Source organism: Phlebotomus argentipes, unplaced genomic scaffold (genome assembly GCF_947086385.1).
Source record: "Phlebotomus argentipes unplaced genomic scaffold, Phlebotomus argentipes genome assembly contig_2, whole genome shotgun sequence".
NCBI classification, from domain to species: Eukaryota; Metazoa; Arthropoda; class Insecta; order Diptera; family Psychodidae; genus Phlebotomus; species Phlebotomus argentipes.
In genome coordinates this window covers 7010132-7027405 of record NW_026776162.1, presented here as the reverse complement: position 1 = coordinate 7027405, position 17274 = coordinate 7010132, and the positions used below count along the sequence as shown (strand labels likewise).

Here is a 17274-nt window from a genome sequence, read left to right as displayed (position 1 = left end):
CAAATATTTTATTATTATTTTCCAAGGCTGATGAAATTTTAACATTATTCAATTTATATTTTCAATTTGTTAATATGAGAGTTGTATAATTTAAATGATGAGTTTTCAGAGCAATTATGCTATTTTTTTCGACAGAAATACAGAGCAATTATCTAGGAATTTCAAAATTTTCTGACAAATTTCACATTGAAACTCAGTTAGTTTCACTTTTCCTTTTGTGAATGTCTAATGAGAAACATTCACCTGTTCGTCAGTGAGAAGATGTGGAACACAATCACTGAGAACATTCGGTGGGCGGTTTGGTGGGTTGCGCTCTTGTGAAAATCCCCCGGATTTCCATCTTCGCGAAATCAGACACAATTTGGGATGGAAATTCGAACATGAGGCGCGAATGAGGGCTGACTCGGATGTGGTTGGAGTTGATGGCACAAGGAATGTCTTCGGGAATTAATTCACCTTCTAAAGTGAATTGAAAGAGATGCATGTCAAAGAGAGAGAGAGAGACGATGGATTGTCTTGATAAGCAATTGCACTCTAGGCGACTGTTAAACAATGCAGAACCATCCGCACTAAGGATACACCATCGAGTGGAAGGTAAAATGGTTTAATGACGATGCAACACTTTTCTCTTGTGCGTCCCAGAGTCTAGACTCGAGTGGCGCCAGTAATAATTGCAAAATGTGAAACTTGAGAGTTTTTCACAAGCCATAATTCGTCATGTTGTTGAGAGAGAGAGAGAGCGAGAGAATGAATAAATTATCCATGGCGGAGATTCGTGACACATTTTCAATTACTCCTGAGTGAAAGTCATACACAACAAGATAGTATTAATCGCCATGGCATAAATACTTTATAGCATTCTGCCTGTCTTTTTATGTCTTGTGCTCAGGATATTAAATATTTACTCTCTGTCTCTCGCCCCTTTTACTTTCACTCCAATTCAGTCCGTGTTCGGAGGTTTTTCACGCGAAATGTCACTGTTTTTGGCGCTCGAGGGACGGCAAAAGTGGCGGGAGAGGCCGAATGAAGAGAGAGAGAGAGGAATTTTATTGGGGAATTCCAAACAGTTTTTCAACCATCTCTCGACACTGGGCTGAATTATCACTTGAAAAGTAATCAATATAAATAGACTCACCGTTGAATTTATGGTGAGAATTTATGGGCAGCATTTTCTATTCTTATCCACAAATACGATCTCTTCACACTGTTGGGAAGAAAGTTTGCCAAAGGCTTCCGCATGGCCAATTTTCCTCTCTTCATCCTCAATAAATTTTTCATTAATATCTTCCTCTCTGTCGCACACACACACACACACCATGAAAGTGCTGGTGTAATTAGATAATCTCGTGGAGAATAATAAGAAGAATTAAGGCATTTAATTATTTATTCGGGAGAAAATTATTCACAGCCGATGAAAGAGTGCTTTTAGTCGAGGTGTGAAAATTTCACACAATTAAATAATCACACGCAAGTAAATTCAATTAGATTGTAAGACTTTGGCAGTTCCAGGAGAGAACATCCTTCGCGCTAAGGAAGGGGTGAGAAGGAGACGCTCTCTGTGTGTCCTTAATTTGGCTGCCGGGCCTTTTGGCGTGTGTGTGTGTGTGTGCAAGTGAAAAAGAATCCCAAATCACATTTTCCCATCATAAAGTCACCCCTTTTATCACCATTTCCACTTTTATGGAGTCATCCGAAAGAGAGAACCCAACCTAATTTTGTTTTTCACCACACAATAACCCCACCCACTGTGTCTCGTGGGCTCAGGAAGGCAGAATTGCTGATAATTTTGGATTTCAATTTTCCAGGCAGTCATCCTATCTCCCAATGTCGATACATGAATATGCTTCATCCACCCATAATACTCATTTCTGCTTCCTTTCATCCCTTTTTCCGATACTTTATTACATGGAGAAGAAGAGAGAGAGAGAGTGTGTGTGTATCTCACATTGGGCGCCTTTGGAGCCTTCAATGGATGTCTAAAAGGAGTGTCTGCTTGTGCGGAAAAGGTGGCGAAATTCTGTCTTACTCGTTGTTTCATTCAAGGGGGAGAAAATATGCACATTTTACCTTATTTTCAGGATTTTTCGACACTTTCCTGGAATAATTAAGAATTACATGGAATCTTTCTGACACAAAAGAATCGCAGAAAACTTCAGCACAAATTGTGAGGAAAACTTGGTTGAAAAAGGAGTTTGTTTCCTTGAAACTCTGTTTTATGATGCTGAATATTTGATCATGATTCTATTCAGAATTGAAATTTAGCGGAGATGATAATTTTTAAGGTCTTAGAATAATAATTTTGAGGTTATGTGTGCATTTCACACTCTTCTTCTGATATATCGCTGTAAAATAGATTGAAATAAATGCTCTATTCTGCGAATTAAATTCAAACGGCATAAAATAAATACAGAAATTGATACTTAGAATCCCATTGAAATATTGATAATATTTAAATACTTCTGGCGCATCAAAATATCTCCCCCTTTGTCTTATTGGCTGTACACAATTTTCCTCCTTCTTTATTTGGGCTCAATGTGGCTTATTATTGAAAGGATTGTAGAGAAAATAAGGGTGGTTGTTTCTCTTGCCGTTTCTCAGTGCTCAACTTGACACAGAACACAAGCACACAATAATCTTGATCTTAATGTTGACGGAATATGAAGTCTTTCTTGCCATCATGACTCAACCATCACGTATTCCATTGCGTGCTGAATGACTTGCCTTTTCCGGCGAATGCTGACAAATACCAAGAAAAATCTATTCAGAGGTGCGATGATAAGACTTAATGAGGATGAGTTCCTCTTCGCGCCTTCATTGGCAATTTCATGACGTGCGCTCCATTTGACACTTTACGCAAAATTACCCCCAGCATATCATGGCCCAACTCTGGGCGCTGCAGCCGCCTTATTTATCACGTGTGTGTCTTTGCAGGTGCAGATAAACAGGAGGCGCCTTCCCGCTCGGCAAGATGGCAGCTTTTGTGGCGAAACAAATGGTGGGGAATAAGCTGAGCGCCGTCAAAGGTGAGCTTAAGCATTTTTCACAAGTCTCTCATTCGCCATTCTGGGTAGTTATCTTGGGAATGGCGTGCAAAATGCTGCAGCATTCTCTGCCGAATGATATGCAAAACTTTCGAGAGAATGTCATTGGGTGGCATTTAGAAAATGCCGGAATTTTTGCCTGCATCGATCGTCCGGAATTGTATAATATTCCACAAACTGCATCGCCTGAATTTCCAATTCATCCCTCGCGGGAAAGAACTTATGGCGGACATGGCAAAATTCACATTGTTGGGGGTTTAATTAAAATTTTGCCTTCGCGAGTGTGAATAAAATAAGTTTTTTGGATTCTATTTGTCTGAATATTCACATCCGTGACGCGTGCTTCCGTGAGTGACAACAGCTCGAAGAAAGTGCGCGAGAATCAATTGCGTCTGAAATGTTGCGCGCTTAATTGAAAAGATATGCGGAGAGCAAGAAATTTGGCGCCAAATGAAGTGTCTCGAGGGGCTGAAGCAATATTTTGGGGGGTCGCGTGCGCGACAAAAGAGAAGCGTCTGTGAAAAGAAATTGGAATGTCAAGCACGATTTATATTTCATTTGAAATTACACAGTTCGTTGACTTGGAATTAAAATAATCCAAATGTTCACTAAAAATTCCTCCTCTCTCTCTCTTCTCACCCTCCGCCGTGCGCGATTCAATAATATAATGAAAAGCTCTCCCTGTGGGTTGATTCAAGCCCAAAGATTCCAAATGATTCTCTAAATTAAATGTTTTCTTGTACATTTTTCTGATGCGCACTTTTCTGTGAAAATCCTTGAATTTATACTTAAAGCATTCGCAGCCTCTTAAATTTCCTCTGCAAAATCCTCTGAATTTGTACAAAATCCTTTCTCTAGCTTTCATTGCACTGCAAATTTACCACGGAAAATATTGTTCAATTATTCTACTGGGGATTTTCATAAGCCATCTTCCGGACAGAGTGAAAATGTGTGGACGTTATGGGAGAGCCGTTGAAAAGCACAATCGGACAATGAGCTTTTCTTCCACCCTCTCTTCTTCTGCTCATCCCACTGGTTGGGACACTTTGAAGTTTTCAGTCGCCCAAGTTCTAAAATGACAAAATTGGAAAAGTTTACCAAACACACGAATTTTATTTCTTCACCAATTCAACTCATTCCTTTATCCCATCAGAGTTTCCTGAATAAACTCAATGCGACTAAATCCCCATTGTTCTACACACTTTTGCTGATGTTTTGGGGAAGGGTGGGAAAAGCTCTAATTTGGCACGATGGTTGAGCAAATTTCTGGCGGAAAGGTTGTGTCTTTTCTCGCCCACCGCGCGCACAAGGGAGACTTTTGTGTGGAACTTCAGGGCAAATCCCCCCGAAAATCCTTTTGCCACCAACACAGAGCCGTGTCGCCTAGGAATGTTGCTCATTTGCGTGTACATCGACTAATGCGAGGGCACTCGAGGGGAATCGCGCGGGTACAAGGTGTGGAGAATATCCACCTAAAGTGGTCGTTTAACCCCTTTAAAAAAAAGAACGTCATAATGTCTTTTTAAATCCCATTTTCGCTTATGGACTCTGGAGCTGGTGCGCCCGCTTTGGCGTGCTCTCAAGGGCGCGCCGCGTCACAAAATATTGTGCCAGTGATAAAGAGTCGAAGCGATGGGGCTAATTTTATTTAACAGTTGCCGCGCGGGGTGGAAAACCACCCGCGCTCTCTGCCGTCTGTTTGACGTCTTCGCCAGAGACGACAATTTCCTTGCGGTGGAGTTTTTCCTGACTCTCGCTGAGTGTGTATTTAATTTTTCGGCGGGGGGTTTGGGGTCCGAGGGGGCTCCAAATTGGCACACAAATATCACACTGGTGAGAACAATTATATCATCAGACGAGAGAAGCGCTGTGCGCGCCAAGGAAGGCGTGAGAACATGAGACTCAGAGATGATACTCTGGTCGTATAAGACAATTAATTTCAGCTGCTCGTAATTTAATAAGGATAACCACAAAATTCAATTCAACTCCGTATCTGCGCGCCGTGGATGGCAACTTGCCTCAGCTCTTATTTGAGCGTGTGTTAGTTAATTGCAAAATGTTGTTGAGAACTTGAGATAATTAAACCTACATTTGTCCCATTTTAAATGTGCCTGCAAAATTGCTCTCCCTCAACCCCCCGCCCAATGCTGGCGCGGCCGGCAAATACGGGGGCTAAAGCCGGTGGGGGTTTGAAATGGGCAAAAAATAAACATGCCAGGAAAATTTTCTCCACACGATGTGGATTTTTGCTGCACGAATATAAAATACATCGTCACGGCCGAGAGAGTTGCACAGAGGGTTGCAGGCAAAGAGTAAAAACACCCCTTCTTGTTTACTACAATTTTCACGCGTGTGAGAATTTCTCACCGGCAGCTTTTCGCCAAACCCATCAGATGATTAATTGCGACAAGAAATGCAAATAGAGTGCATTTGTTGTGTGCAATTCCGCCTGAAGAGTGGCTCGGCAGAGAAGCTTTTTTGGCGATTGCACAGCTTTCAGCCGGCGTCTTCACTGCCCACGAAGATCTGGAAGGAGGGTGCAAAGCACACCCTTTCGCCTGGGACTATCCCTCTGGGTAATTTCTCACTGTTAATCCTTTACAAATGTATTCGGTTGGGAAATGGTGTACCATTAAAAATATTAAAATTACATAGTTCGAATTGCGGGGGGTGAAATTTATTTCTTAAGGCCCAGAGGGGGTGTTTCTGGCCTCATAAATATCTCAAAATCCTATGAAGGGTGGAACAACAAGTGTTATCTATCTTCCCTTGCCCGCAACACACCTGAATATGTAATTTTTTGCCACCCCCGCAAACACACACCCCAAATCTCAAATTCGTCTCTGCGAACGGCGAGGGAAAGGGGGCTTTATATGGGCCTTCGGTGTGTAATAAAGCCTGGGCGGGGGTGAGACTTGGGCTCTGGTGGCTCGTGGTTGATTATCAAAGTGGTAGGAATCATAAAACACGGCGCCTCCGCTGAGAATAGAGAATGAGCCTGGGATGCCCCTTGGAAGGGCTTTTGTCTCTCATTGCGGGTGCCGCCAATAAATCATTTTATTTTCCCGCCCCCACACTTGGGGATGCCGAGTGTGATCACATTTTGGGGGCAACGAAATGGCACACAAACAAGAGGAATAAATAACTCTGAGGCTTGCTTCCGTTCGAATAAAGGTCGCAACATACATATTTTTGCCCCTTTTTGCACGGGGGTGGAAAGAAAAAAGAGGTCAGTGGTGAATTTTGTATAGTTTGTTCGTCTTTTTGTAGGAGAAAAATCGTCATGTCATTGTGATTTGGCATATGATTGTGCCTCTTAAAGTGGCACTTATCTGATTGTGATTGCATGTTGAGCTTTTTTCTCAAATTGATGCCATTCCATGGTGTAAATGTTGCAACCGCAGCACTTTGCTCGGTCGAATCGGTTCATAAAATTTTCACATGACCAGTTTAAAATGCAAGAGAGGGCGACAAACAGCTCCACTTGCCAATTTCTTTCCCGTGACATGATTGGAACAAATTGAATGAAGGCATCAATCTCATCGGTGTTCGTGTAGTTTCGCTGCTTTGCTGGACGAGAAGGTATATTACAGACGAAGAATCATGTAATATAGCTCAGCAATTTGAAGGGTGTTTTGCACCAACAGATGCAGAGACTGAATGCCAAGAAAACTACCCTCGTTTTGGGGGAGAGTTTTAGTGTTGGAAAATCTGGATGAGACGTAAAAATGGCATTCAATTGTAAGTTACACTTCGTCTGTTCGGTCGCCCATTCTGTGTATTGAATTTCGATTTCTGTTGATGTATCCGAAGTTGAATGGGCGAACAGCAGAAAGCTTTCTCCAAATGGCTGTGTTGTATGATAAACTTACACGGTCCCTCCATGTTACACACTTTGGGGGCACAAGAAGACGGCCGAGAGTGGAGGGACGACGGTAATTGAGTACATAAATCTTGAGAATGGTTTAAATTTACAGAAAAATAGTCAATGGCAGCTTCTCTTTTTCCGACGCTCATGCCACACTCTGGGGGCAGAATTTTTACGAGGTGGGACGTCCGAAATGGTGAATGGCTTATATGGGTGAGAATTCCATTGAATTGATCAACAATGATGTGTGGAAAGAGCTCCGCACACGTTTAAAGTGGGTGAGTTAAAATGGGATCAAGTTCTGTAGTCCAATCCATTTCCTCCACCTTCTCTCCCCGCCTTTTCAACCCCCGCAAAACCCCGTGCGCCATCGCACAAAACATCCCTTGAGCACATTATATAGGATTTAGAGCAATATCCAATGGGATTTTCATTGTTTTATTATTTGAAACTCCACTACAATTCCGTGAGTATTTTCAGCATTTGACCTTTCGCTGGGGTTGCGCTTCCTGCGAGTGGAACAAAGGCACCCATTGGCTTTCGAAGGATAGAAATATAGCGCGAGCTCTTCATTGAATTATATCGCACATCATGCCAGCCAAAGCCTGGCTTGGATACAATAAATTATAAATATTTAAACATGAAATGCAGCGCGTCTGTCGTCTCTCATTGCTTTTGGGACACAGACGGTGAGTTGAGTTGTCGACGGGTTAAATGGGTAAATTTATGCTCAAGCCATTCTCTCACTTACCGGAGCATTAAAATTCACATCTCGCCCGTGAAAGTGCTGAAATGTTTGCTCAACTTTTAATTGGTAACAACCAAAAATCTCCCACCGAAAACACACAAAACACATTTAAATGTTACACTGATGGTGATGAAATAGTTGGTGAGAAATTAGGGAATTATGCTAAGGGAGGACGACTTTGCAGAGAAAATTTCACGGGATCATTTCATTAAAGTTGCAAAGGAATTTTTGGTGTGTGTGTGTCAATTTAGAGCACGTGAAACTTCTGGGGATTCGCATGAATCCTTGTGTGTGTGTGTGAAAATGAAATTTGACGTGACTGAGGAAAAGTGAAATTATCTTGACAAGTCCTGCCTCATTATCCCCTTATAACGCATGTGTCTCGCTTAATATATCAAAGATAAAGCCACACATTGACAAGACCACGCGGAGAAAAGTAATTTAAGACACACTTCATTGCCTTGGAATAGAGACAATGTGCCGCTATGGGTTTATTAAAGAATTCTCCGCTCATGCAGCACATCTTCATCATCATCAATATGAGTCTAGCAAACAATATAATATGCTTTATTGACGGCATAATAATGCTGTGCAGTGTGATTTGATGGAATTTCTTCGGCAATGATTGAGAGCGGTGGGTTAAATTAAATCAAGCTCATCCCTAACTATCCCGAAAATTATGCCAGAAGCTCCCTAACTTTCGCACCCTCCGCATTAGGACACGTGTAGAGTCGTGGTCGCTGCGCGGTGGTGGCAAAAAGGGGTGTGAAAGTGGTATATATGTGTGTGTGGGACGAGAGAGCTTTCTCATCTGACGCTCGGCAGCATGATTAATGATGTGGCAGGGAATAATTCAAAATATTTCCTGATTTAATCATGAGAAATTGAGATACGAGAAGGAATGAAATAATGGACAAGTCGTGGAATGCCACACTCTGATCACGTCCAAAAGCCCACCCCCTCGGCAACTTGCCACGCAATATTATTCCGCATAATTTGGATCCTTGCCAACGATATCGGTTTTCGCTTAGCGCATGAAAATGGATTAATTACGATCATTTATAGTATTTTTGCCCAGGTATATAGAATCCTTTTTCCTCACCACCTATTCCATTTCATCCAGAGTGTCGCTGAATATCAAATTAAATGTTCTGTGTAATTAAAATTTCCCTGCCCCCCACCCACCCTTCTCGGCGTGAAAACGAGGGTGTGTCATCGAAACTTGGGTGGATTTTTTAACGACTGTCGTCGCGTAGAATTGTGAACTCTCCCCAACATTAATTGCAATCCTGAAATGGACTGGGAAAAAAGGGGTGGGAAAAAGTGAGAGGAACTTTTGAATATTTCTCACCATCTTGTATACATGAAAAATTCATGCTTTCCCGTAAACTTTCTGCCTCTCTTTCACGAACCTGATTTTTCACGTGTAATTTAATCTCTGCAACTGTGCAACATTCACAAGTTTGTGCTTACATAGTTGGCAAAAGGAGTCCTTTTTTTGCACCCTTCTCAGTATTTTCTGTTCAAAGGGGTTTTTTTCGGCGAATTAGTATGAATAAAAAGTGAAATGTAATTTTACTATATGAAAATGCAGTGAAGTTTCTTCAGTGCAGAAGAGTTGAAAGAGAAGAGAAATTGCAAAATTAGACATTTTCACGAACATACACGCCAAAAACTTAACAAAATACTCTGATTACGTTCTTTCGCAGCCAAAAGTTGTATTTTGATATAAGAAAGTCAATTCTTTGAAGACTTATAGTTGAATTTTGACTGTTGTTCAATAAATTTCATGCTAGATTCAATGCTTGAACATCATGAATAGAAAAGGTTCGAGAAGTAACTTTAAAACATAAACAATCCCTTCAGTTTTCTTCAAAATTTATGTCACGACTCGGAGTTGTGTTGTGAGAGTTTATTCTCAACAGCAAACGTGGCCAGTTCTTCAGCCATTCTTTCTGGGATGTGCGCGCGCGAAACTTATGTTGACTTTGGGAAAGTTGTCTTGGCCCAAGATATGGGAGTTTAATTCACCAGGGGAAGATGGATTTAAGCCCCAAGTATTTGGAACTGAGAGTGGCTGTGAAGAGTTATGGGGATAATTTCTATTTGTAGCCACCGAGTGTGATTTATGCAACTTTGTACACTTCTCCATAGAAATTCCATACAATTAATTACAAGGATGAGAACTCTGCATGGCGCTCGCCTGGTTGGCGCAAATCTCACTTTTGTATGTGAGAAGTGTACAAGTGAGAATGTGCTATTTTGACATGCTCCATGGCGAGAGGGGGAGTTATGGTTTTAAAGCATCTTTGACATTATAGTTGGAGCCTCTCGATTAATTCACACACATGGGGCGATGCTTTAATAACTTGGGATTGTGTCTTCATGAGTTCCCATTGTTGGAATTGAACCCTCTGCGAACCCCTGATTTATTGTTATGCCATGTATCTCTAAGCGATAGATAATAAACACCAATCCACTTTCTTGCTCCCCCAGCAATGCCCACCGAAAATATCCCTTCTTATCGCTGGGGTTTCTGGGGGTGGGAATTTCACAGAATACAATTAGAATATTCCGAATGTTCTGTAGTCTCTCTCTTAGTAACCTGGAGGCGATTATAGATTGTGAGTCTGAGGCGGTTTACAATTCATATATTAGTTTCCAAGGCAAGTCGGATGTGATGTTCTTCCAAGTAATAAATTCATTACATAAGACAACCATTGTTACCTTCTATACATTGCTTTGTGTGTAATAACCAAAGATATTTGCTCTCTCAGCAAGAAAATTATTATCATGCAATGTACATTCGAAATGGCACTCAAGAGCTTTACTTGCGCTCTGGACTAATCTCCCCCTCGATGGACATTGAGAAATTCATCTTCAGATGATATTTGAGAACAAATTTTTTGCCATCCTTCAGAGCTAAAGAAACAAGGCAACCGTTTCATTCACCTCTTGCAATGTTGAATCTTTCTGATGTTACAGCAATGCATTAAGAGTTCTTTTAGCATTTGCGCCGGAATGTCTTGTCAGAATGGCTTTCTGCCATATATTTAATAAAAATTCACTTTTGCCCAGGATCAAAAGCAAAGCGAATGGGAAAATGAAAAGGATATGGCAAGTGGAGAAAAAATTGCGCGTTCTTCAGGAGCTTACAGAGGCGAAAGGAGAGATTATTTCCCGCACAACGTGACTTAAAATCTCCACGAGAGCTGAAAGTACAGAGACTCATATTCAATTTTGTATTCATGTCATGATGGATGAGGGAAGGATATAGATAGTGTCTAGTCTGTGGTTGACTATATAGGATGTTCAGGGTGGAAAATTTAATTCCTTCAACATTTGAGAGAGACTGCAATTCGGACATCGCGCTGAAGGCGACTCACAAAACTTTTGGGATTATATAACTGTGTGCGGAAATATCTTTGGGCGGGTGGGAGTTTTCCTTTGAGGACATTCGCTCAGGAATACATTGAAGACGCGGGGGGAGGGAGAGATTTTGTGAAACTTCTCATTCTTTCAATGCTCACCGCGCGACTCTCATTTCCCAATTCCCTCATTCATTTGGATTTGGTTACATGTTTAAAATAGCAAAGCTCCAAAAGCTCTCGCCATGGATGTGAAAAGTTTCACTGGGCAACTTTCCTCAGCCAAACACTCTCCCGCCTTTTCAGATGGAAACTTTTGTCCTCTGGCGCTGGTGACAAGTGAGAAAAAGGAATTCTGGGCATGAAAAGCGCGCACAGAACAATTGTCAAATGGTTGTAAAAAAGCTGTGGCACTAATTAAAAATTCCAACTCTAAGTAGTTTACAATGGGCGAGGAGAAAAAAGAGAGAGAGAGTCAAGCAGTGCGGTTGGTGAACAGTCGATTAATTCTCTGCAAGAATCATCGTGTATATTTACATTCACTTTGGCTGCAGGGCTGCACAAACTTTCAGCCACGGATCAATTTGTTTTTTTCCCGCTGAAAGCACGCGCAGGACATGTAGATAAATTTTATCAAATTCACATTATTTCACGGTGCAGAGAATTCTCCAGCAGAAAATTCATAACATGCTCACTGAGGCGTTAATATTGAAAACATATAGCACAGTTGAGATAATTGCATTTTTCCCATCCGATATCAATTTGCAACACATTTCGTGGGATAATTTTATGTTTGACAAACTTGATTGAATATCATATGTATTTTGTATGGGGACTGAAAAACCACCCCAGAATCACACTTCATTGGACAATTTTAATAATTTTCATCGGGCAAAACATTCTATATGGCATTAATGAACGTGAAATACTGGCATATTTGTTACACCATCACAAACAAATTGGCGCAACAAAAAAAAACTTCACGATCACAAAGAATTGGGTAATTGCTGATGGAATTTTAAATTAACAAGCACATTGTGTTTACAAATATTTGCATGAATTTGCCAATATTTTATATTGTTATTCAATGAATTTTCCAATAACGCTGGAACACTAGAAATAAGTTTTGGAAGCCTAATCAAAATTTATGTTTGTGCTGATATATTTTGGTAAATATTATTGAGTTGCCAAATGAGATAATTATAGAATTGCAAAATGCTGTTGTACAAATTATTCAAAATGTCCCACTTAAGCGCCCTCGTGGCAGAATTTGCCCATCCCTGGGCGTCTGTTTGGGTGCCAAGAGTGAGAAATTGTGTTGTACGACAGCAACGGAATTTCTAATAACCACCTCGTTGAAAATAATTCACTGCGCGCCTTCGGGCAACCCCTTATCATCCCCCCAGCCACAGTGCACGGGGAAGTTGAGGGAATTCCGGGACTTCGGGGGTGCTTCATGCATGAACATGTGCGAAAGAGGATCTTGAGGCGTGAAGCACTTTGGAATTTGCGAATTTCCATGATCTCTCATGCTCGTCGACAACCTTTTGTCTGTCGCAGAATGCAAGTTGCGGAGAATGACGAGAGGCCACAGGAAGAATTCCTTTTATGAATCATTCCAGTGCGAATATTTTGTGAGAAAATGTATTAATAGTGCGATGCGGCAAGGGTGGCAAAAGGCGAGGAGGGGGGAGGGCTTGAAAAAGTTTGCAGTCCTTTGCAATTTTCGCTTCTCGATGTGCTTCTGGGCCTGTTTCTCTATCTCATTCCCTTTTCTCTCTCTCTCTCTCTTTCCAACACTGGAGGAGATGTCATTAGAGTCTTGTGAAAGTTTTAATTTTGCGCTCTTCGCGCACAAAGTGGAATTTTCTATTCGTGTGGTTTTATTGTGTGTTTCCCTCTTTCCTCGCAGAGAAACTCATTAAATTGTGGACTAAGGCCTTTCCCACACTCTCTACCAGCAAATTCTCAGCCCATTTAAGAGAAAGTGTTGAATTGCATTTGAGGACACAATCAGGAAAAAAAAGGAACTTCCCATGAAACTTTTTCTCAACGAATTCCACCACTCTTTGCCGAGAAATGGAGGCGTGTATTTATTTGGTTATGTGTGTGTGACGATGGGAAAAACTTTTGGGCGAGTTGCAATTAAATCGGTGCAGAGGCTGGATAATTGCAAAGTTCTACATAGAGACGAATTAATTGCCCCTTGGCCGGACTCTGCCTTCCGCCCGGAATTGTGCGCCTATCTCAGGCTCACCACAGCGTGATTTATTCCTTCTTGCCACATTTATTAGCAGTCAGGCAAATAATGTGCAACTTTTCTCATTTGCCGCCCAAAAAGTTGCCTCACAATCAAAAGCTTCCACGTTTCCGGGGTTTACTTGAGGCGAAGAATTGGGACTGAAATTTAATGGCCACATTGAAGAAAGAGAGGTCAATCACCCTCTCTTTGTGTCTTCAAATCAAAGGAAATGTAGAAATCTCGAAGGATTTCTTCGTTTTCTACAGCTTAGCAAAGACACATTAGCAGAGACAAATTTCAAGATTTCAAGAAAATATAAATACTGCAGAATTTATAGATAAAGCACCAAGAATAGCGTGAAAATCAACTTATCAGATCCAATTAGTGTCGACTGAGTCGGTTCAGATCATATTCACACCACGGAAATGACGTTGTCCAAATCTGTTTCACTCTTCCGTACATTTCGGATCAGATTTTGTGCATAGAGTCATTCTATCGCGATTCCCGACACCCTTCAGCGGATCGGCGTGCTGGAGTTGTCTTGCTTTCGCCATATCCTGAGCTGCAAACACATGAAATCTCACGAGAATCCCAAATAACCAACCACACGTTTCGGCAAAAGCTCACGCTCGCTGTACTATGAATGTACTTTGGGATAAAGTGTGCTCTTACACACTTTCTCCCCCACTTCTCCACCCCTCCGAAATGTGTACACTATGCCTTACAGGAGCATAAAGTTGCCTCTGGGTGCTCCAAGTCGTGCCATATACAATACAGCTGTACTTACACCAATCCAAACACTTTTTTTCCTCCTCATTCAGCACACCGACGCGATACTTTTTACACGCGTGGCACAAAAGCACAGCTGAGTTTTGGGGGTGGGAGTGTGATGGAGTGGGTGGCGAGAAAGCTTTCTACTCGTTTTATGCTCCAATAATTTCACTGAATGTAATATATAGTTTCTTTTATGTGAATGTGTGTGGATCATAAAAATATCCCGCACTCTCACTTAAATCCCAGAATAGGCGATTTTCTCACCATTCTTCCTCCAGCTCATGGAGATCTGTGTGCTTTCACATCAAGAGAGAGAAAGGGAGAGAGAGAGTGAGGGCGAAAAGAGTGAAAATCTGAAAGGTATAATCGCACTTGTGGTGCAGAGCTTTGGAAACAACCCTCACACAGTTGGAAAATTTCAGTGCTTTCGTGGTAAATCACGGGATTAGTTTTCACAATGAAAGGGATGAGCTTCAAAACAGCGCCAAGATGCATTGAGTTCTCGCGTAAATTCCTCCTGACATGACGAACAGCTTTTCACGGCGCCACGCCATACAAGAAAATGCTAAGAATATCAACTGACTGTGTGGAAGTCTCGTGATTAATTTTCGCGTATTATTTTCCACGTGAGGAGGAAGTGAGAGAGAGAGAGAGTGAGGGAAAATTGCCACGCATTCGAGGGTGCTTGATAAGAAAATTGCTCGCCGGATAGCACGTGGCCCAGGAGGCGTGCAGACTATGAAATATTTTTAATTGCCCCCCAGAACGGAAGCTTACGTGTTTCTGTGCAATTAGAGTGACGCTTTTCCTGCTGCACACCGAAAAAACGGGGATGTTTTACTGCCCACATAAAATTCACTCTCAAGAGTCTCTCTCTCTCGTCTTTCCTCAGCGACAAAACATTCGCATTCAGCAGACCAAATAATTACTCTAGAGCATTTCGAGGAAGATCGTGGAATTTTAATTGAATCCCAAATGCGATGGATTGCATTTTATGCATTCGCGCCGCGTTCGCGCATATCGTTGTCTTTTATGACCACGCAAGGATGCCGTCCTGTCTTTGGCATCCAAAGTGGCTCCTTTTGGACACCGGCGGTGTCACAGAAACCAATGTGAGAATGTGTTTGGCTAAGTGAAAAGGCCACAAAGAGGAGGGATATTGCCGGTTTCTGTCACGTTCACCATTTAAGGCCCATCCGATTAAAGTAATAACCCTCATTCGGGCGATTAGCAAATCTCACATCACTCGATGTGTCACGTCAGTGCCCAAAATTCCCTTGCATCCTTTTCACCGGGACCTCTGATGGGGTGGGAATCCTTTAGCCCATTAGACGCCGGAGCGTCACTCTCTCTGGGTGTCCATTTGAGGCCAACATTGGCACGACAACGAGGCGAATTGAGGGTTAAAGACACACACACACAGAACACAGTGTGGGTGGAGTGCAAATGAAATCTTCCACCCCACATGAGTCACATATATACTTTTCACAAGACCCACAGCTAGAGTTCATTTGCGGAGCCCGCATTTTTGCATGACTCCCGTCAATCACAGCACGGCTGGATAATTTGCCCTACTTTTCACTACCACCACCCCTCCAAAACCACCCCCTTCGCCCTCTGCGCCACGATAAATTACAATCGAGATTCTTGTCGTTGACTCTGCGACGAGGACATGACAAAAACAAATGGAATCTCCTGCTCTCTTGCTCTCTAGTTTGGTGGCCTTTTTTTTCCTGTTCCTGCAACGCTCGTACAAATTCCCTCTTTCGGCAAATTCAACAGGAAATAAGATTGTAAGATTAATTTCCTGCACTTTGCTATGTTGTCTCTCGTGCTTTTTTTCTCCCTTTGCTGTCCCTCCACAAATCACACTTCTTTGTCACGATGGAACTTTTCTCAGATTGTACATTTCATTGACAGTCGTCAAAGTGAAAAGTGAGATTCACCATTTGTGAAGGAGAAAAATTGTCAAACAATCGTATTAATCACTCAATATATGAATTGATAGCACAACGGCGAGTTTAGTCACGGATTATTCGCATAAATCTTCAAAGAGGATTTGTGGAGTGAAAGCTGAGACTGTGCCAAGCAAACTCCTGTCATTTCGCAAGGAGTCAATAGATAATTCGATTATGATGAGCATTTGGGTTAATATTGAATTATAGAATAATTCAACACATTCAGGTCAATACGCAATTCTCTCGTGTTTATTTAACGGAAATAAGCGTCAACACTGGCTTCATAAATTCCTAATAATCAAACTATGAATCAGTCCAAATGGATGGGAAATTAAATAATTATGCAATATATTCTCCCCATATGAAATCCTCACAGTGTTGTGTCAAAGGTGGAAGATAAACCATCATGTCCTCGGCGATGCTGCGGAAGCTCTTTAGCGTGACGTGAATTGGTGTTAAGTAGCTTTTCACTTATCCGCACCTAAAAAATGATGATTCTCTAAGTGAATTTGATGCATTCTAAATACGATGGAGTTGTCTCCCGAGGGATGCTGATAGTGTGTCTCTCTCCTGCCATTTGACGTGAGTGCAGTGCAGATGAGCGGCAATGACGAGGATCCGCTGTGAATTTTCAGCAAAGAAAAGCTCATGATGCAACCAATCGAGACTTGCCACTCGATGAGAGCTTTTAGCCATCTTTGTGGGTGTCGGAAGAGTGCAACTTGGGCAACACTTGGGCGCTTTCTTTACTGATTGAATGGCAAAAGATGTGGATGATGAATAGAGTGTGTCTTCCTTTTCACTGGCAATCTTCACGCGCCACTTTATTATCGTGGTCTGGCATTCAAGTATTCTGCACTGGAAGTTCAACAACTTACATTGATTCACCACCCAGAGTTATTCAATGGGGCTTTTGCAGCTTCCTGTGGAATTCTTGTTTATTAAAAGTACTTCTGGGAAGTTTATCAAAAAGCTCTATAATTTCTTATGCATATAATTTAAAACATTTACGTGCTTCACTTGATTGGCTGCAATTTTATAAATAGAATTTTATATAGTGCAAATTCCTTTAAATAATGTACATTATTTTCACATATCAAAATCATCACATTTTGGCTCATCGATTGCACTGCACTATTGTTATGTGTGCCCTTTTCGAGTGCAGTCAGTCAAGAGCGATGATATTGACGGGTTTTATCAAACTAAATGCCACTTCTTCGGCATGCACAAGTTCCGTGAAAAGTGCTTTGGGCTGCTTTCAAGGTGTTTTCTGGG

At 41.7% G+C, this 17274-nt stretch overlaps 1 protein-coding gene across 2 annotated transcripts in view; it reads left to right on the top strand.

The window, feature by feature from the left end:
* LOC132265059 (complexin) overlaps positions 1 to 17274 on the top strand; it is a 98394-nt gene that overhangs the window by 24252 nt on the left and 56868 nt on the right. For both annotated transcript variants that reach the window (XM_059765505.1, XM_059765504.1), the window contains exon 3: positions 2932 to 3023. In XM_059765505.1, coding sequence (XP_059621488.1) covers positions 2969 to 3023 — 55 coding nt within the window. In that variant the 5' untranslated portion in view covers positions 2932 to 2968. The remainder of the gene's footprint in view (positions 1 to 2931; positions 3024 to 17274) is intronic.